Source organism: Arachis hypogaea, chromosome 20 (genome assembly GCF_003086295.3).
Source record: "Arachis hypogaea cultivar Tifrunner chromosome 20, arahy.Tifrunner.gnm2.J5K5, whole genome shotgun sequence".
In the NCBI taxonomy this organism is placed as follows: Eukaryota; Viridiplantae; Streptophyta; class Magnoliopsida; order Fabales; family Fabaceae; genus Arachis; species Arachis hypogaea.
In genome coordinates this window covers 131,997,744-132,019,518 of record NC_092055.1, presented here as the reverse complement: position 1 = coordinate 132,019,518, position 21,775 = coordinate 131,997,744, and the positions used below count along the sequence as shown (strand labels likewise).

Sequence of the window (21,775 nt, the reverse complement as noted above, 5' to 3'; positions counted from 1 at the left end):
CCGGCGGAGATGCCACCCGTTAGGGCGACACCGTCGACGCCGAAGAGCATTGATTTCTGACGGTTACTTGAGAACTATGCAAACACCAATTAAGTTTGCTCTCAATTATGTATGAGACTCCTTCGGAGAAATCTCCCGTCAATAAAATTTTCCAAAATTTCTTAACAAAAACATAATAAAACTAAATAAATTTGTAGTTTCTGCTCAGTGAAGAATTATCATTCTCATTGACTTTTGAAAAATCTCTGAAGTCTGACATGTGAATTTTATTCTTAGTTCGTCACAGCAGAACACGAATCTATTATTCACTTTCAGCTGAAAATTTCAACAGAACGAAAAACAAAATCAACAATTGTGGTTAGAACAATATAGCAGATTAGCAGTAGCTCTCATACGCAATAAAATTTCTGCTCATACGTTAAATCGGAATAGCGTATACTGCAATGTATGCAAGAAATCACAGAGCAACCGCTAATTGAAGGTTCAGAATAGTTGAATTTGAGATATAAAATTCAAAACCCTAAGATTTGGGAAAAAAGGGAAATAAGTTTTGTTATTTCGCTAATAGAGATCAGAGATTGGAAAAAGATGTCGGTCACGGTAATTCAGAAACACGGACCAATATAAAAATCATCATGTCTCTTAGCTTTCAATTCATGAAAACAAAATTTAAAAAAATAATAATAATAAAAAAGAAGCTGAATAGGAGAAACAAAAGATGCGAGTGAATCATCAGAGACTTAAATACAGGTAATCATGGATTGAATCCATTTCATATTGTTGCAGTTTTATTTTCTCATCACTTGATTGAAAACAAACACACGATTAAGAAAGAAGCGAAATAGAGTAACCTAACGAAGATGAATGGTAAGAGTAGGTGATCTAACAGAGAAATATGGAGGAACGAAAAAAGCATAACCTGGAGGCAGTGATTGTAACCAGATGCTGCATCGGTTTATAAAGAGGATTTCGACGGCAAAGTAGAACGTAGAAACCCTAAACATGGAAAGGGGTGACTGGGTTATGGGCCTGGTCAAAAACCATTTCTAAGCTTTGTTTCTATTCAGTTCATAAAACATTAACAGCCCAATTTTCCAGCCTATTTAATATCTTTTTATGTTTGTATAAGTATAGAAAATTAATTTTTAATTAGTCAATTTTTTTATTATAAAATTATTTTTTTGTCCCATTTTTTTAGATTTCAGATTTATAATTAAAATTTAAAATTCAAAATAAAAAAATAATTTCAAACAAATTAGTAAATATTAGTCAAAAAATTGTATTTGTTTCAAGTAAAAAAATGAAAAACCTATAGAATTATTTACTTTTAATTTTTACTAACACATTGTTAAATTGATCATCCAAAAAAATCCATGTAAAATAACAATGATAATATCGGCATATAACATGATACATAGCAACATGGATGTAAATAGTACAACTTCTTCACCAACAACATTTTATACAAATCAAGACATATAATAATACTGACATAGCGAGTTTAAGGTTTTGTTTTTCATAACACTTCTTATGAAGAGAAAAAAAATACAAGTGATTGAGTGTTTAAAAGCTGCAAAAGTGGAAGAAACTGTTTTTTCAAAAAGAGGAATGCTAGGCCCAGTAAATTTTGTGATTTGTATTCATTAAGTAGCTATTAATGATATTTTTAATGGTATGAGATTTCATTCAATTGTATAGAATTACTCACTTCTCTTTTGCTAATTATATACTGACTATAATTTAATAAAGTTGTTGCTCCTAGACTTTTTCTTTCCAAAAGTGAAACTTAGAAAAAAAAATGCAAAAAATGTGTTCCTTTTGTAGCAGGCAACAACTAATTAGTGCCAACAATTTCAACCAATAAAATCCAATACCCTTTTTAATGTCAACATTAGAATTGAACCACATATACAATTTCATTACTATATTTCAAACAATAACAAATATTAATTTGATTGACTCTGATGAAATCAACCACCACACATAACCAAGACTAATACATTAACAAATTAGTTCTTAAATTCATATCAAAATTCTATTCAGATTGGTACTTATCACCATTACCATTACCATTACCATTATTATCACCACCACCCAACCCATAAGGACAAAATGTTAACACATACTCTTTAGAAAAACAATTCGCCAAAGGAGTAGGTGTATCAAAGGCATAACTAAAATAATATGGACAAGCCTCCTTAAAAATGTTTGAGTACACATTAGGCTTGCACTTCTCTGGACTACCATATTCATTCCTACAACAGAAATTGTCAACATCAAAAGCCAAACAAGCACTTTTACAAGCCACAACTTCTCCTCGAGTGTTCAAAACCTCAAGCTCATGGGGGCAATAATTTTTTAACTCTTTTAAGCATCCTAGGATTGAACATTTAGGATCCTTGTTCTTTGCCATCACGGAAACTGGTATGTTATAGCCATCAACGAGGCTAACGTCATAGAAACTAGCCTTTTTCTCGCCCTGGAGCGAGAACTCGACTAGTGTTGCCGGGGGCGTGCCTATGAGCCCCTTGCAGGCTAGTCTTCCGTCGCAATCTCCAGTTTGGCATGCTGGTTTCCAATTCGAATTGAAGTTGCAACCTGTTCTAGCCCAAATTCTACCGTTCCATGTCAATGGTGCTATGATCTTTTGGGTTTGGTTTGGAGCAAGGTAGAATCCACCATCTGCTATTATTGGTTGGCCATTGTTTGGTGCTGTTGCTGGCCATATTGGAAAAGAACATTTATTGTGCACATAGAATGTTGCATTATGTGCTTCTATAACAATATTCCCTGCATTTATATATATTTTGTCATTTCAACAAACCAATAATTTTGCAAAATTTTTACATGTTGTAACATTAAAATAAATGGAAATCACTTAAATATACAGAGATTAACTTGATGTATGATGCATTAAGCTAATCCAAGTTAGTAATGTAAAATTATGCTAAAATGATAAAATCTATATCATAGATTATCCTAGTGTGTAATGCACAAAACTATATTCGAGGCATCATATTATTGTCTGAAACATAGTTATATGAGTTTACTAATTAGGTAACATACCATATACTAATTTACAATTCATTTACATACTAAAATGTCATAAATATATATTTTTATATACATATTTTAAATATGATGTATCATGTACCTATTCGCGTATCAAAACGTATTGCATTCTATATAACTATATTCTAAAGTAAAATATTCAATTACACTTTAGATTATAAGAGTATTATAAAACCAAACAAATTTGACAGGAAATAACATATATGTTTCTATTGTTTGGGGATAGTAGAGAGTTGAAATATGTAATTATTACCATAGAAAATGGAAGGGCAGATTATGAAGAAAAGCAAGGTGGAAATGGACTTTGGAAGCTGCATTCTGAATAAATTGGTATGAGTGCTGGAAAATGAACATGGAGCTAGTGAATGTCGTGTGTATATATATAAAAATGCGGTTGAAGATTAGGGAAAGGAAGCCAATGAAGTGTTTCTTCTTCAATTGTACTTCAAGATTTGATGTGGATATTCTTTAATTTACAGAAAAGCAAGAAGAATGATGATAATGGTGAACTTCAAGCATTGTATCATCGCTTGAAGAAAAGTAAAACAATGATTAAGGAGCTTCGATGAAATTGACACGTGCACACTAGAGTGAGAATGATGAAAATATTGCTTAGTGAGAGATTATTATCGTTATTTAATTTTGAGTAAACATCTAACTTGGTCGTCATTGTCTATTTTTACAAAAGAGAAGACAATTTCTGTTTAAAAAAAAAGAAGAGATACTTTGATTTTTAATTTTTTTTATTTTGAGACAATACGATTAAATTTTTTTTAAATAATAACAAAAATTAATTTTATGAGGATTTTATTTATAATATATAGAAATTTTTAATTTTCACAAACTATTCATAAGTTTATTTTTAAAAATTTTTTTTTTAGTGGTATATAAGTGGAGAAATACCGTTGCTAAAAATAATAATACAAATACCTTTTAAAAAAATAACATCAAATAAGAAACAAAATAAAAGAACATTAATGATAATAATATTGGTATTAGTGATAACAACAATAGACAAGATAATAATGATAATAAAATATAGATATATAATAAAAATAATAAAAATAAAAGTAATAATAATAATAATAATAATAAATAAATAAATAAATAAATAAATAAATAGTGGTCATAATTAGTCATATTGTTAAAAAAATTTTATAAAAATTTAAAATTACAAATAAATCTCCTCAAATAATTACTATTACTATTTAACGAAATTTTTAACGGATAAATTATATGGTTTCAAAATATAAAAACTGAAAATCAATTTTTTTTTAAAAAAAATCATCTATTTTTCTTAAAAATAGACAAAAACTAAATTGAGCCTCTACTCCTCAATTTTCTTTACCACAGATATTTCTTTCTTTTTTTTTTTTTTTTTGTTGGTATACTTACCACAGACATTTCTATTATTTGTCCCAATAGCAATTCTATTAGCCACCTCAACAAAAAGTCAAAAAACATTAACGGAGATAAGTTGGATTCACGTTGGAACATTTTTATAGTTAACATAAGTAAGATCATCTATAGAGCAAATTGTTTTGATTTTGTCTCGTCTCTTTCTCTCTATCATTTATTTTGATTCAATCTTTTTTAATACCGTAATAAGACCATACATTTAGTGTCCGCTATAAAATATGGACTTTTCATTGTAAGTAAATCAAATTACAAATACCAGTTTCAAAATACAAGTGAACTCAACCTATTAATTTTCAAGATCCAAAACAAGTAGAAACAAACACAAACAGATAATTATATTTTCTCAAAGAAAATTATATTCTTATTAAAAGATAACAAAAACCATTAAAAATATTACAAATACTATAAAATCAAATGGCAAATTATTTATTAAAAGATAACAAACCCTTAAGGGACACATTATTTATAATAAATTACTCAATCTACTCTCTCAACATATTTCATTATAAAATCAAATGGCAAATTATTAACAGAAGTGTTTGCAGCCGCAGTTTGAATTGATTTTAACAAAAAAAACTATCCGATTCGAAAACTAATTTTATTTATAATACAGTTTGAATTAGATTATTTTTAGACAATTTAATTCAATTTTAAACGACTTAAATTAAATTAGATTTACGATTTTGTAAATAAAAAAATTAAATATATATAATAAATCTCAACATTAAATCTCAAATAACCAATAATAATATAATAAATTTTAATAATATCTTAAAAAATTAATAATAACGTAAAAATAAAAAAAATTATAAATTGATTAGAATAAATAAATATCTTCTTAAAATTCATAAAATATTCACAAAATAATAATAAGACATGAATAAAATAAAAATGTATAATAAATTAAACATATTATAAATAAAATAATAATATTATATTATATGGTGTGATTTGAATTGAATTAAATAAGTTTTAAAAAGTAAATTTCAAATTCTATTTAATCTATGTGATTTGCCAAAATCTAATCAAATTTAAATCAGTGCAATTTTTAGTCAATTTTTAATTTAAATTGAATTAGATATGTCACAGCCCAAAACGAGCCATGACCGGCGCTCAGGAAAATAATCCCTAGCAAGCCTAACCGACTCAAAGATAAATTCAATAAGAAAATTACAAATATTTTAAAATAACTTTACAGTTTCTAAAATGAATAATTACATGTTTTTAACAAAAGGTAAAATAAATAAATATGAATGGATCCTGCCTGTGACATATGGAGCATATACATCTAGGACTCGACAAAAATAGATACTCATTGTAGATCGTGACTCTTGATTAGAAAGTCTCACATGGTCAAGTATTTGTTCCTGAAAAATATTTTTAGAAAAAGGGGTGAGTTTTGCAACTCAGTGACTAGACAATACATCTATAATCCACATGAGACCATATAAACATTATTATCAAAGTAATTTAAATTAGAAAATAGCAGTTGATAATAATAAGTGAATCAATAAGGGAGTTCTCATACAGAAATCAAATCAAAAGTCCACACCTGGATGGCTCCACCTCTATGGGTAGCCCTTTCCTCTTGTGTGTCCTAACAGAATAACAGATCTAACGTGTGGCCTACACGTTAGGCTAGCAACACCCCTGCTAGCTGGAGTCTGAGTTAGATGCATCTAAGTTAACGTCATAACCGCCGTTAACTACGGTTTTCTAATACGAGCCTCCCAAACCAATTCCAAACATATAATTTTAAATACAACAAATCTTTGATCTTTCAAATATATAAGGTATCGAATAAAATCAAATCAGATAATACTTTCTCATCCAAATCATATTCAATCCTATTTCTCAATCTTAAAGCATTTCAAACATATTTCATAATTCCAAAATAAGTGAGTACCAACAAAATTTCAATGCTTCAAAAATACATATTCGAGTAGAATCAAATGCTTTAAAATAATATAAAACTTCTTCAAACATACATATAGTCTCATAAAAATATATAGTCTCATGTGCATATTAGAATGAGCTTAACAATGATAAATATATAGTTCTAATAACTCAATTAGTAAAACCAATTTAAAATCCTTTGATAATAATCTTTGTAAGTATAACTAAATTCAAAGCACCGTATATAAAAAAAAAATATTTATAGACGTAAAGCCAAACAATTATAAATGTAAAGCCTACTCACAACTTGGTCCTAAGGGACCGAAGAAACCGAACCCGAAATGCCGAATTAAAAGCTGAGAAAGGTTGGAATAGAATGAAACGACAGAACACAGAGTTTGGACCGAGCCAGTGGCAGCAACTTCAATTCAAACAGCACCAACGACTACGTCTCGAATGTCATCTCGACAACAACAACAGCATCGCTACCACTTCTAGCCCGTAACAAACAGCAGCAAAAGCAAATCAATCAAGAAAGATGGCACGAAAATAGAGCGACACAGTAAGGTAGATTAAAGTGGAACAAGAATAAGAAGAGATGTCAAGTACAAGCAGAATGGGGTTTGTTTTACTAAGGGAAAGGTATAGCAGTGGTGGCTCTTAGTGGCGACGACTCCGGCAGCAACTTTCATGGCCCTAGAGACTCCGGCAACCAATGGAAAACCAAAACCAGAAGCAGAACAGAACAATCCTTCTCCGGTGACCTCCTCCACCTGCAACGGAGGTAACCCCAATGTCGATGGAGAAACAGAAGGCTGGCTCTGTGTCACGGTGGTGGAAGGCGACAGCACTTTGGCGATGAGCTCCAGCAGAGCTCCCCTTTCTCCCTCCCATTCGCGTCCTCCTTCTCTGCCCTAGTTGGCAACGATGATGACCTCAACCGGGGCGGCGACAGTCTCAATCAACTGCAGTGGGCGGCGGGCACAGCGACGATGACAAGACTCCCTCCTCCCTCTTTTATGTCACGCACTTTCCTCTTTCTCCGTGGAAGGCCTGTGATCTCACTCTCATCTCTCTCGCGCATCTATTCTTTTCTCTGCGATGGCAACAGCAGCGCCCACCCCTGCTGGCATCGTCTCTTCTTTTCCCTTTCTTCTTCTTCCTTTCTTCTTCAATCGCTCCTCTTTTGATTTCTGTTCTCCTCCCTTTCTCCCGTTCTTTCTCTTATTTGTGGGTGTATGTGTTGTAACATTAGGGATTTTTGGATTAAGGTTAAGGTGGGAAAAAGAGGGATAAGGGTAGTCTAGAAATTTTGATAAAATATGAGGGTAAGGTAGTAATAAAAAACACTTGGGACATTACATTCTACCCTCCTTACAAAAATTTTCGTCCTCGAAAATTGATACAGTATGCAAAATGTTACATGGTTTTAGCCTTTACCGAACATGAGAAAGAAATATAATCAGGTACAAATGGTTACTAGGTAGGTTTGTGTTAAAAAGATGTGGTTAACATTCACACTCTCTTGTTCCGTTAATAAGTCAAACACATATAGCGCTTTTCACTTCGTTCATCACTCCCAAAGAATATCTGAAAGTCAAACATTAGGACTAACATTTCAACTTATACCAAAATCTCCTTAACGTCCTCTTCAGAATACTGCTACTCCATAATCTTCTTTTGACGTCACACAGTTACAAGTTTCACCTTCCGGGCCCATGAGCCACATCTTAAAAAACTAACGTATCGCTTGTTATATCTAATAATTACACGTTAACCGATAAAATCTCGAGTTTACTCAAATGAATACAAAGTTTAGGAAGAGAAGAACAAGTATCACATATAAGGTTCACAAGAATTTGGAAGGATGTGTAGGATCGCAATGAAACAAGGATGTATAGAAACAATGAAATGTGCCAAAAGAAAGTCAAACCACATCTTAACAAGAAAATCTGAATCAAGAAACTTCGATAGAAGCAAAAAAAATGAAAGATGGAGTATGAGTCAAAACAAGTTCAAAATGAATAAAAGAAGTACAAAGCTCATAAGAGATGGCCACTAAAGTCAATGACAATGTTCACAAAGATTTAAGAGAGTGATTAAGAACACAATCAAATAAGATATCCATCAACAATGGATAAAACTAAGAATTATTTCACATTCTCAAAGGAAAACTATGAGACGAACATTTCAAAAAAATGATAAAAGGCATGAATGTTATCACGTCACACAAATTTAAATTGAAACAAAAGATGCAAGGTTTATGAATTGGAGATTAATAGCGGTCAAGGACAAAGATTTTTCCTCAAGAACCTTGGAGGATACATACGTGTACCATCAAGTAAGGATATGCATAAGCAAAAAGGCAAAATCAACAACAGAGAAAGCAAAGTAAAACATAAATTAAAAATAATGTCACAAAAATCAGTATGCTTCCTTTCCCGTTCTATAGAAACCTTCAACGAAGTGCCTTTAGATTATTATCATGGCCTTGGATATTACGTATCTATGTCATTAATCGATAGATTATGTAAAACATGACAGAAGAATATCAGCAATCATCTCATTATCCTCTAAGCCAACATTTACATGTACATCTAACTTATTATCATTGTAAAATACACTAAAATATTTTTATATGATCACACAGTTATGACTTAATTTACAAATAAATCACATATAAGATAATGAAAATAAAACTAAAATTTGATGTGATTGCAATTAACTTAAACTAACATTAGTTATAATAACTGCTACTTTTTATTTTGTCTAAATCTTTAAACGTAATTTAGCTTTCAATATAATTCAATCACATAGCAAAAGAATTTTATGAAATTAAAGTAATAAGACTAGAGTTTTATTTAAAGCTAGTTTCATTTCGAAATTCAAACTGGAGAATTTCCAGTAGAGGAAACAAGTTGTTGTTGTGTTAAACATTCTGCAGAAAAATCAGATTTGACATCCACAATTCAAAACTCACCATAAATCATAAACTTAATAGAAAGGTCTCAAATTCACTAGTCCAACTTCTTATATTCCCAAGCTTAATTCAGACTTGATCCCATACAATTCCGATCATCACAGAATTAGTTATCGATTTTCAAATTTTCTAACTTCGTTTAAAATAATGCAAAAATCAGATTTTATAATTCAACTTTGAAAAATCATAACTAATTCTCCAGTTAATACGAAACCTTCAAAATTGAATATTAATAACTATACTTGTTGTAGTTCGCTTAGCTTTTAGTCTCATATCATTCCAATCACTATTAAGTTACTGGTTCACTTTCAAAGTTGCCGTTTTATTTCAAAACTCAGATTTTCAGCAAATAGTTTAGTATTTCAAAATTCAACCCTTTTAATACTTCTCAAAATCAATTCCAAATCAACCATCAGTCAAGTTCACCATCATTACCATATATCAATCAACCATCTTAACGGCAATCAATCCAATGTAATCCACCACAAATTTAGAATTCCCAGTAATTATTGGTCAAACAATTCATGATTCACATAATCAGTCAATATCACTAAATCAACAATTCCAATCACATTTTCACAGTCACAATTCAGCCTTGATTTAATCAATCAATTACTCACAATAATTAAACCTATTTGCAGTTATTCAATAAACTTTATGGGCATTCTAAAATTAAACCCCCTACATATGCAACAATTCAAGGTTTAAACCAGAACATGATTAACTTGCACAAGGTAAAGTAACTTCAAGCAAAATGCTTTTCGGATCATAAATTTGGAACTAGGAAACAGCTGAAAATCAGTAAATGGATTAGGAACTTGTGAGTAAAGGGTCTTCAATGAAAATCCAAACAAGCAAATCATTACAGAAGTGCGAGGGTAAAACTTGCATTGATTAATAGTTTAAAACAAAGATCTATAAAGGAAGGAATCTTGAACATTCAAAGCATTTTTTTTCATAAAATAAATAATGTTACCGTATTCAAAAATCAAACAAATATAATGCATAAAAAGAAAGAACTAACCAACAAGTATAAGTTCAAAACTTTTGAAAGGTATTGAAAATAATGCTCAACTCGGGTATTGAAAAACAACAAAGAATTTTAGATTTCAGAACATGATTGAAAAAGAAATGAAGGAGGAAAGAAAGACCTTTCTTCAAAATTCAATACAATATTCAGTACACAATAAATTAAACTGGTTTGAATTGTTTTTCACAGTAAGGTAAGGGTATTAATCCAAAGTAGCGTCAACCAGTAGAAAAACGAAAAAGAAAAAGAAAAAGAAAGCACGGGTTTTGAAGAAGTGATTACTACATAAAAATTTCTATGCACAAAATTCATATCCCATAATTTGCATGCTATTTTGAGTCTTTTTACCATGAAAAGTATGAAGTGCTGTCAGTAATTGAACAGAAGTAAAATGAGTCAATTGAAATCCAAAAATTTCATAATCAAAGGAACCATAAGATTGAAAAGGGAAGAACTTGAAGGTTCCCAGAAAAAATAGTGCCCTTGAAAGAAAAGCCACGTTCAACAAACAAAACAATAGCAAAATAAATAATCAAACAAAAAAAAGCTCAACCAAACTTTCAGATCAAAAAAGATCTTCAATTCAATTAACTGATCATAAAAAAATTGCCACACCTAAATTGAGAAAATTATAATTCCAATCTAGCAAACAAGAATAACACTCCATGCATATGCTCGTCACGTAGCTCTTCTACCTGAGCAACTGAATAACAGTTTTCAAAATTATCGATTCGAAAGAAAGAATCACGAGTGGTTCAAAATTATGTTAACTTCAAAGATCATCAACATAATAAGATCAAACTTGTTTTATCGAAATCCAGAACAAGCATCTCAATCAGCAGCTAAGTAAATCCACAAATTCAAATGCAATTCTATAAAAGGAATAATTCACAGCAAAAACATATCGAATCTTCTAGATAATGGATGAAATCTTGAAATCGAAAACCATAGAAAACAACATGAAAATGAAGAAGATTAAAGCAAAATATTCACAAAAGCGAGAAAGATTAGAACTAGCTACAAGGCAGGAATCGCGAACCGGAACTAAAACTGAAACTTGCAAAAACACGTTCGAGAAAATCTACCAAAGGATAAGTCAAAATTGGGTAAAAAAAAGGACAAGAGTAGTAAGAAGTGGCAGATGACAGATGATCACAGTAATCAGAAGACAACAATGACATAGAGGACAAAGAGGACATTCCTATAGGCCTTTGATAGTGCCACAATTTGTACAAATAGGCGCGCTCCTATTTATACAACTGTGATCCTACCATAGGACACTTGCTCCATATTACACAGATTAAACCTAAGCTCTGATACCACTTTGTCACAGCCCAAAACGAGCCATGACCGGCGCTCAGGAAAATAATCCCTAGCAAGCCTAACCGACTCAAAGATAAATTCAATAAGAAAATTACAAATATTTTAAAATAACTTTACAGTTTCTAAAATGAATAATTACATGTTTTTAACAAAAGGTAAAATAAATAAATATGAATGGATCCTGCCTGTGACATATGGAGCATATACATCTAGGACTCGACAAAAATAGATACTCATTGTAGATCGTGACTCTTGATTAGAAAGTCTCACATGGTCAAGTATTTGTTCCTGAAAAATATTTTTAGAAAAAGGGGTGAGTTTTGCAACTCAGTGACTAGACAATACATCTATAATCTACATGAGACCATATAAACATTATTATCAAAGTAATTTAAATTAGAAAATAGCAGTTGATAATAATAAGTGAATCAATAAGGGAGTTCTCATACAGAAATCAAATCAAAAGTCCACACCTGGATGGCTCCACCTCTATGGGTAGCCCTTTCCTCTTGTGTGTCCTAACAGAATAACAGATCTAACGTGTGGCCTACACGTTAGGCTAGCAACACCCCTGCTAGCTGGAGTCTGAGTTAGATGCATCTAAGTTAACGTCATAACCGCCGTTAACTACGGTTTTCTAATACGAGCCTCCCAAACCAATTCCAAACATATAATTTTAAATACAACAAATCTTTGATCTTTCAAATATATAAGGTATCGAATAAAATCAAATCAGATAATACTTTCTCATCCAAATCATATTCAATCCTATTTCTCAATCTTAAAGCATTTCAAACATATTTCATAATTCCAAAATAAGTGAGTACCAACAAAATTTCAATGCTTCAAAAATACATATTCGAGTAGAATCAAATGCTTTAAAATAATATAAAACTTCTTCAAACATACATATAGTCTCATAAAAATATATAGTCTCATGTGCATATTAGAATGAGCTTAACAATGATAAATATATAGTTCTAATAACTCAATTAGTAAAACCAATTTAAAATCCTTTGATAATAATCTTTGTAAGTATAACTAAATTCAAAGCACCGTATATAAAAAAAAAAAAAATTTATAGACGTAAAGCCAAACAATTATAAATGTAAAGCCTACTCACAACTTGGTCCTAAGGGACCGAAGAAACCGAACCCGAAATGCCGAATTAAAAGCTGAGAAAGGTTGGAATAGAATGAAACGACAGAACACAGAGTTTGGACCGAGCCAGTGACAGCAACTTCAATTCAAACAGCACCAACGACTACGTCTCGAATGTCATCTCGACAACAACAGCAGCATCGCTACCACTTCTAGCCCGTAACAAACAGCAGCAAAAGCAAATCAATCAAGAAAGATGGCACGAAAATAGAGCGACACAGTAAGGTAGATTAAAGTGGAACAAGAATAAGAAGAGATGTCAAGTACAAGCAGAATGGGGTTTGTTTTACCAAGGGAAAGGTATAGCAGTGGTGGCTCTTGGCGGCGACGACTCCGGCAGCAACTTTCATGGCCCTAGAGACTCCGGCAACCAATGGAAAACCAAAACCAGAAGCAGAACAGAACAATCCTTCTCCGGTGACCTCCTCCACCTGCAACGGAGGCAACCCCAATGTCGATGGAGAAACAGAAGGCTGGCTCTGTGTCACGGTGGTGGAAGGCGACAGCACTTTGGCGACGAGCTCCAGCAGAGCTCCCCTTTCTCCCTCCCATTCGCGTCCTCCTTCTCTGCCCTAGTTGGCAACGATGATGACCTCAACCGGGGCGGCGACAGTCTCAATCAACTGCAGTGGGCGGCGACGGGCACAGCAACGATGACAAGACTCCCTCCTCCCTCTTCTACGTCACGCACTTTCCTCTTTCTCCGTGGAAGGCCTGTGATCTCACTCTCATCTCTCTCGCGCATCTATTCTTTTCTCTGCGATGGCAACAGCAGCGCCCACCCCTGCTGGCATCGTCTCTTCTTTTCCCTTTCTTCTTCTTCCTTTCTTCTTCAATCGCTCCTCTTTTGATTTCTGTTCTCCTCCCTTTCTCCCGTTCTTTCTCTTATTTGTGGGTGTATGTGTTGTAACATTAGGGATTTTTGGATTAAGGTTAAGGTGGGAAAAAGAGGGATAAGGGTAGTCTAGAAATTTTGATAAAATATGAGGATAACGTAGTAATAAAAAACACTTGGGACATTACAAGATAAATAATTTAATTTAGATTGGTTTAAATTTAAATATTATTATTATTATTATTATTATTATTATCATATATGACTTTTTTTATTTTTTAATATATCTCTTAATCCGATAAATTAAAGATTAATTTATTATAAATTTAAATTTTATTTAAAAATTTATTATTAGTTAATAAATTACTATTTTTATATCTCGTATGTAATAATAAATATCAAACCAACTCGATCTTAAGTCTAATCTCATTTGCAATGGTTAAAAATTAGAATAATGTTTAAAATTTGTTGTCAAGTCAACTCAATTAAGTTTTTTTTGCTTTTGTTTGGTTGCAATTAAGTTTCAATTATTTTCCTTTGACTATTTGGTCACCTCCTCTATTCTGTATTTATTATTTTTAAAATGTTTGAAAATTATTCTCAAGAGTGAAGACAAATTAATTTCTTTTTATTTTAAATTAAATTTTAATATATATTTAAACAAAAAGAACGATTTTTAATGAATTTTATTACGATAAAATTAATTCTAAATATATATAAATTAATTCTCTTCAAAATACTTTTATCAAAAAGAAAAATGTAATTATTGAAATTTAAATGTTTATTGTTTGGATTTTTTAATTAAATTAAATAAATATAAAATTTACGAAAATATATCAAATACAATGTAATTATATAAATACACAATTGACTATATTTAGGGAGTTCTAAAATTTAAACACATCTCGGTACTTAGACTTTAATTCTGTGTTAGAAGAGTTAAATAAATCTCAGTATGAAAAATACATGCAAAAATAGAATATAGGCGCAGTTGCGAGATACGCACAATGCAATGTGCGAATTGGTGATTTAGTATCTGAAATGTGTGCTCATCTAATTTAACTCAAATAATTTTAAATTTTAAAATTATAAAAATATTTCATTTAAAATTTAGATGATTATAATTTAAATTAATAATTTAATTTAATGCAATAAAAACAAATATATTTGTATTGTTTTACTAGTTATTTATGAGCACTGCAAAATTAATTTAAAAAATGACATCATTAAATTAACTCAAGCACCTATAAAATAAATTGGACATACTTTGTCTAATAACGTTGTTGGTATGGTAAGAAAGTATCTAACAATATAAAATGAGTCTAATAATATATAAAAGACAATAATTTTATTAAATATAATACTCTTTTAAAATAATTATAAATAATTTAATTATAAATAATAAAAAATATATTAATATAAATAATTAAATATAATAATTTGTCAATACTCATAAATAATAAATAATCAGTATAATAATACAAATATATTTAGTTGATAATTTAATTTATTTCAATAAAAACAAATATACTTATTCATTATTTATCAAAAATATTTTATAAAAAAATTAATTTTTAATTTATTTATTATTTATTATTAAAATAAAATTTTAAAATTTTTATGTATAAATTATAAACACCATTGCAATATGAAAAAAATAATATACTCGTTAGAGAAAACTTAAATTCACCAAAAAGGCGAAAACAATTATACAGTAGAATAAGAAGTATCTATAGCGATTCCATATAATTGAAGACTAGCACATAAGACTCTTTTCATCCTTATGTATCTTCCTTCATTCTATTCAATGTCCTTGTAAATTCTTAACAATTCAATAATATAACTAACTGCTGTAATACTATAATCAAGTTCATACTTACATGTTCTATCAAAAATATTATTGGAATAAAAAATATCATATTTCAGATACTGAATCATTGATTTATGGTATGATGTATATATTAGATATTGAGTTTCTCTTCTATTTTTTCATGTATTTGGAATACTAAAATTTTATTTAACTCTTTTAATATAAATTGAGGTGCCTGTACCCACTGTTAGTAGAATTGGATCGGACTTGTCAGTTTGACCAAAAAATTAGTAAACCAGATTTTATATTGATCCGGTCCGATAATTGGACCGCACAAAGTTAAGAATCGGTGCGAACCGATCAAACCTGTAAAAAACCGGTAGAAATCGGTCAAATTCGGTAGCAACCGGTCCGATCGAACTGGAACAATTTAAAATTTTCTCAAAATGAAGCAGGTAGCTATGTCCACCAGGCTACCTTGTCTATTACTAAAATAGATACAAATTAAAATATATATTAATATCTTTTGGTAAATAATTTACTTTTATTTAATTTATTTTAATTTTAATTATAAGCTCACTTATTTTTAAATTAATTATATTTTTATTTAACAGTAATTATAAACTCACTTATTATTTTTTTCATAATTATATAATATCTATTAATATTATTTTTCAATAAATATTTGTAGTATATAATAGTATAATAGATATAAACTAATTAATAAATTATTAAAATTCGAAAATAATACTTATTTTAATATAAAAACAAAATAAAAATATTTATGATAGAGTAAAATTAATAAAATATTTATTGTTTCTGTTCCATATTGTTTAGAATAGCTAGATATTTTTAAAATATTAGTAAAAATATGTATTTTAAATTTTTAATTCTAATTTTTTTACTATATTTTGTTTTTTATTTACATAAGACCGAATTAACCGGTTCAACCAGTGACCTATCGGTTAAATCAGTAACCCAGTGATCCAGTAACATGACCGGTTCGATTACCGGACAACTATGCCTGTACCCCTTAATAACCGATATGTGGTCAATTATATATTTATGTAATTATACTGTATTTTATATTTTTTTTAATTTTATATTTATTTAATTTAAATAAAAAAAACCCTTATTGTTTAGTGTTTATTTATTTTTGTGTGTTATGAGTTAAAGACAAAGGGAGGAAGAAGAAGCTTCCAGAAAGTAAACAGTGTTGGGAGATTAGAAAATTAGAAAAACACAGAGAGAAGCTCAAACCCGAAGCCATTACCCAAATCCAGTGGGCGGTTTTCATTGTACTTCGTTGAATTTATTGTCACGAAAAAAACGACATCATACAATCTAAAGAAGAATTCACACTTTTCCCCTTTTCTCAAACCCTAATTCCTCAAAATTAATTTCATCAATTTCTTTGATTTTGCGCAATGCTGCTGTCTCGTCGCCATTTCCTTCTCCATTTCATATCTTTCCTCTTTCTCTTCGCCGATCTCTCTGTTTCCTCAATTCGCTTGCACTCTTCCGATGCAACCAAGACCACGTAATTACCCTGCACCCTACCCCTCTTTTTTGTTATTTAGTTTTTTTTTTCTTATTATAATATTTTTATTGTTCATATAGGCATGGATCGCTTCTTAGATTGAACAGAGGTGGTTCTTCAGTGTTTGATCCAACAAGGGTCATTCAGCTATCGTGGCAACCAAGGTATAAAACCCCTTTTCTCCCTATTTAATTTTTCCAAAGGGTAATTTTTATTTATTTATTTTCATTTTATTATTATAAATAATAGTTAACTTAGTAGTAATAATATAATTTGGTGAGTGATGTCATGCAGGGCTTTTATATACAAGAAGTTTTTAACTGACGAAGAATGTGAACATTTGATCACTCTGGTTAGTTCTTTGATTTTATTTTTTATTTTTTATTTTTATGTATCTTGTAATGGTAGTATTTGATTGAAATTTTGTTCCACGGTTAGAAATTTCAAAACTTCAAGGAGAGAAAAAAAGAAAGGGGGGGGGGGGGGGATTAATTTATTATGATGTTTCTTACCTGAATTCTTATTTATTTGATTTGTTGATGGTTTTAGGCCAAGGATAAGCTTGAGAAATCTATGGTGGCGGATAATGAATCTGGGAAAAGTATAGAGAGTGAAGTTAGAACCAGTTCCGGGATGTTTCTCGGCAAGGGACAGGTACTGTGTATTTTTTTATTTTCTTTTAGTGATAAAAGGTACTGTAAAATTTTTTAAATGCTTGCTTTTTCATAATGCTATACCTTGTTGGCTTTATAGAAGTCATTTAGTTCTGGATTATGAGTAAACTAGGAGGAGCAAGTATCATTTTATGAATGATGAAAATAATGGAGTGTAATCATAGTGAACTGCCATTCAGCACCACCATCATTATCGCAAATGTTGTTATACATATATTTATTAATGTCTTGAAGCAATGGAAATTGCGGGACCTAGTAATTTTTTGGTCATTAAGCAATGAAAACCATACTTTATGTCTGTGAAGAAGTGAACTTTGTATCCAAGGGAGTGAGTGTATGTATTTTGTGCGTTGGTGAGTGAGCACATGTGTGTGGCTGACATATATTCTGAGAGGAGTTACTTCCATACACTGCCAATGATTTTAACTATATGTGCTGTTATTAATAAGTAAATGGTTCACTTATCATATCTGAATAATTTCGCTGAAGCTCTTGGCACAAAGCATGAGGTTTGCATCAAATAGATAACAAAAGACAGTCACATAAGACTGCAGAGAGTCTATGTTGCTTGAGAGAGGAAGTGGGGCCAGTGAATGATCTGGAGATGACTCACATTTAGTCATTTATTTTAAAGTAGTTTATATATCTAGCGTGTTCAATGGTCACCAATAACTCCTGCCGTCTCTCACAATAAATCACTCTTCTTCCTCTACTTAGATTGAGAAAATGACTAAGTACATCTGTGTTCAAGAACTGAAGTTTTACTCTCTAAAAGCTGTTTTTGACAAAGTTACTGTCTTTTTTTTTCATTGCTTTTAATATTCAAGGATGAAGTAGTTGCTGCCATCGAAGCTCGGATTGCTGCTTGGACATTCCTTCCCATAGGTAACTAGATAATATCGTTCTTTGGTCCATTCTATTTTTGCTTTTGCTCTCTATGACTGAATTATCTGCCTTCAACGTCATCAGAGAATGGGGAGTCTATCCAAATTTTGCACTATGAGAATGGCCAGAAGTACGAACCACATTTTGATTACTTCCATGACAAGGCAAATCAAATTATGGGTGGCCATCGGATTGCCACTGTATTGATGTATTTATCTAATGTTGAAAAGGGTGGGGAAACCATTTTCCCCAATGCTGAGGTAAAGTGTTCATCACATTTGTTTCTATTATGGCCCATTCTAATGAACACCTCTTCTGTCTCCCTCTCTCCCCTTGCACTAACGGGATTCGAATCAAATCTTCCTCAGGCAAAGGAATCCCAGCCGAAAGATGAGAGCTGGTCCGAATGTGCTCACAAAGGATATGCAGGTACACGTTTCTCGATTGTTATACAAACAATATACATGGTTTCTTCATTTCTTGACGTGTGAGATTTAAGGCGTTAAGCTGTATAATATTTCAAAAAGACATTATATTGAGTGGTCTCAGTAACTTACTTTCAAGGGTGCGATGGTTGATTTTCTTTTCAGTTTTCATGATGTAGCTGGCATCTTTTCTATCCACTTGTTTAAAGTGCTAGATTAACTAAATTTCCCTTTCCTCAAGTGTTAAGTATGTACATATATAAACCCATGATTTCACCATTTTTGGCAATATTTTCTAGTTATTATTCACCTCTTGGTATGCAGTTTATTAGAGTTTAAGGTGAAGGATTAAATTGATGTTGAAAATGTTGAGGTTAACTTAATTCAACGACATATATCTGGGGAGCACTAATTCTTGTCCACACTCTAAAAAAAATTGGCATCTTGGCATTCCTTGTTACATAATCTAATCACGAGAATTTGCTGCAATTATGTTTTTGGCTGTGATCTAAACTCAGGATTTTATTCTTATCATTTCAGTAAAACCAGAGAAGGGCGATGCCCTGTTGTTCTTCAGTCTTCATCTGGATGCGACTACCGATTCCAGAAGCTTGCATGGAAGCTGCCCGGTGATCGAGGGTGAAAAATGGTCTGCAACGAAGTGGATTCACGTGGCTGACTTTGAAAAACCAATCAAGAAATTTGAGAGTGGTGGTGGGGATTGTGCTGATCTGAATGAGAACTGTTCTAGATGGGCTAGAGTAGGTGAATGCGAGAAGAACCCTCTTTATATGGTTGGTAATGGTGATGTCAAAGGGTATTGTATGAAGAGCTGCAATGTTTGCTGATGAGGGAGTTTGCTATCACAATTTTCATGTAGAGTCACAAATACATTGTCAAATATAATGTATATTAGTATATATAATTGGTTTTAGACTTTTAGTTGAACTGCAACATGGAATTTAGCTGCAACTTTATATATTGCGGTTTTTTATACTGGTTTTTCTGGTCTAGCAACTTTTCAAAGGGTAAAGAAAAAACTAAAGGTTTAAAACATTTTCTATATGAAGTGGATATTTATACTGTTTCTTTTTGCCCAGGTTTGGCTTTATTTATTTACCTCACTTTGGTTCTTTGGTTCCTTTAAATTGTATGCTTGAAAAGAAAAGAAAAGAAAATATTTAAAATGAACTTCTTTTAAAGTAAGGGATTCTTCTTAAAGCAAGAGTGATATTAAAGTGTGTTATGTTCCTTCTATCCTTGTAACTAAATTTATTATTGATGATTCCTTAATATCTTCTATAAGCAAGGTCATTTTACACAATCCTTGCTTTAAAAAGCATAATACAGTTAACAGATTGCTCTTAAATGAGAATGACTAAAAATGGAAGAGTAAAGTAAACTAAAACAAAGAAGTCCTGAATTAATGAATTAACAAATTACTAATAAAAATACTTTTTTAAGTTTGTTAATAATAAAAATATTTTTAAATGCAATTAAAATAATAAAAAATATATTTTTTATGAATTCAAAATGATTTTTTTTTATTTGACAAATTAATTGTACATTTAACTTAAAATTTTGTAGAAATATTAGGATAATTATTTGTGCAATTATAAAATTAGACTAAAATTCAATCTCTAAATTATTTTTTTATTTTTAAAATATATTTTTGGCCATTGATAAAAAAAAAATTATTTTATGTGAAAGTATCAAATTTTAAAAATAAAAATGTTTTATTTTTTTATCTAATAATTGCTTGCAAAAAGTTGTATCCAAATTCGATACCGAAAATTCTTTTGAGAATATATATTAGGTTTGGATATTTTTATTCTATTTTAAAATATTTTTGAAGTATTTTTATTTTAACAAATTTAAAAAGTATTTCTTTCAACCCAGTTTTTGGTGACTGAATATAACAAAGAAAAAGGACCTAAGAGAAAGAGTAGCACTTCTCTCTAATAATAATGTCTAAATTATTAGGGGTAGTAACCACTTTAGGTACACCTGCTTGTTTAAAACAGCAGTCTTAGCCATTAAATCAGCCGTTCTGTTTGCTGTGCGCTGGATGAGCACTAAAATAGCTGTCTAATTACGCTGAAGCATCTCTTTGATTTTGTCAAGCAGATCAGAGTCATTCCTAATCATGCTAGTTGTGCCTCGCGAAACAAGAAGAAACACATCAAGATTATCAGTTTCACATACGATCTCTTTGCACTCGCAATCCCAAGTCATAACAAGCCCTCTCCAAATAGCATGAAACTCACAACAGAGAACACTAGAAAGAGGTATACTGGCAGAACAACCTTTCATCCAAATTCCCATGCTGTCTCTAATAATACATCCAAAACCAGCTAATTGCTCATTTTAAAAAATGCTTGCATCGCAGTTCACTTTATAGACATTCATTGGAGGTGGTTCCCAATTATATTGCAAAGAGGAAGGAATAATATGTTTTTGGTTGGTAACAACCTTAGAGAAATCTCGAGCAGCATGTTTAACTAAGTGAACAATTTTCTCCTTACTCCATGGATCATCTTGATGGAAGATGTCATTGTTCCTATCCCTCCAAATCCACCAAAAGGCCGCTGCAAAGAGAAACTCATTTCTGTAGAGGTTAGAATGAATCCAAGACACAAAATCCAAACTAGAGTCCTCAGCGGTCATTCCCAAATTTAAGTTAATCCAAATCTGACGAGCTTTTTGCCAAGTCCTAAAGCAGTGG

General features: G+C 30.9%; 2 protein-coding genes, 1 long non-coding RNA gene and 4 other non-coding genes across 7 annotated transcripts; 1 reads left to right on the top strand and 6 right to left on the bottom strand.

Annotated features, from left to right (window-relative positions):
* Window positions 1–197: 197 nt before the first annotated feature.
* On the bottom strand, window positions 198–292 carry LOC112788383 (small nucleolar RNA R64/Z200 family). Its single transcript, XR_003195749.1, has one exon. It is a non-coding gene; the product is annotated as a small nucleolar RNA R64/Z200 family (small nucleolar RNA).
* Window positions 293–384: 92 nt separating this feature from the next.
* On the bottom strand, window positions 385–467 carry LOC112788379 (small nucleolar RNA U54). Its single transcript, XR_003195745.1, has one exon. It is a non-coding gene; the product is annotated as a small nucleolar RNA U54 (small nucleolar RNA).
* A 100-nt stretch (window positions 468–567) lies between these two features.
* LOC112787587 (small nucleolar RNA SNORD18) lies at window positions 568–642 on the bottom strand. Its single transcript, XR_003194993.1, has one exon. It is a non-coding gene; the product is annotated as a small nucleolar RNA SNORD18 (small nucleolar RNA).
* An 85-nt stretch (window positions 643–727) lies between these two features.
* On the bottom strand, window positions 728–809 carry LOC112788374 (small nucleolar RNA Z199). The gene has a single exon (XR_003195740.1). It is a non-coding gene; the product is annotated as a small nucleolar RNA Z199 (small nucleolar RNA).
* Window positions 810–1,851: 1,042 nt separating this feature from the next.
* LOC112786661 (pathogenesis-related thaumatin-like protein 3.5) lies at window positions 1,852–3,469 on the bottom strand. Its single transcript, XM_025830025.3, has 2 exons — window positions 3,326–3,469; window positions 1,852–2,790 (listed from the first exon to the last, which is right to left on the bottom strand). The coding sequence occupies exons 1-2, from the start codon at window positions 3,387–3,389 to the stop codon at window positions 2,036–2,038; spliced, it is 819 nt and encodes a 272-aa protein (XP_025685810.1). The 5' UTR covers window positions 3,390–3,469; the 3' UTR covers window positions 1,852–2,035.
* An 8,329-nt stretch (window positions 3,470–11,798) lies between these two features.
* Window positions 11,799–13,786, bottom strand: LOC112784260 (uncharacterized). Its single transcript, XR_003193811.3, has 3 exons — window positions 13,172–13,786; window positions 12,844–13,033; window positions 11,799–12,008 (listed from the first exon to the last, which is right to left on the bottom strand). It is a non-coding gene; the product is annotated as an uncharacterized lncRNA (long non-coding RNA).
* A 2,874-nt stretch (window positions 13,787–16,660) lies between these two features.
* Window positions 16,661–20,044, top strand: LOC112783149 (probable prolyl 4-hydroxylase 6). The gene is made up of 8 exons (XM_025825942.3): window positions 16,661–17,066; window positions 17,147–17,230; window positions 17,361–17,418; window positions 17,616–17,720; window positions 18,568–18,625; window positions 18,710–18,885; window positions 18,994–19,054; window positions 19,591–20,044. Exons 1-8 carry the CDS (start codon window positions 16,954–16,956, stop codon window positions 19,896–19,898), a joined length of 963 nt encoding a protein of 320 aa, XP_025681727.1. The 5' UTR covers window positions 16,661–16,953; the 3' UTR covers window positions 19,899–20,044.
* Window positions 20,045–21,775: the final 1,731 nt, after the last annotated feature.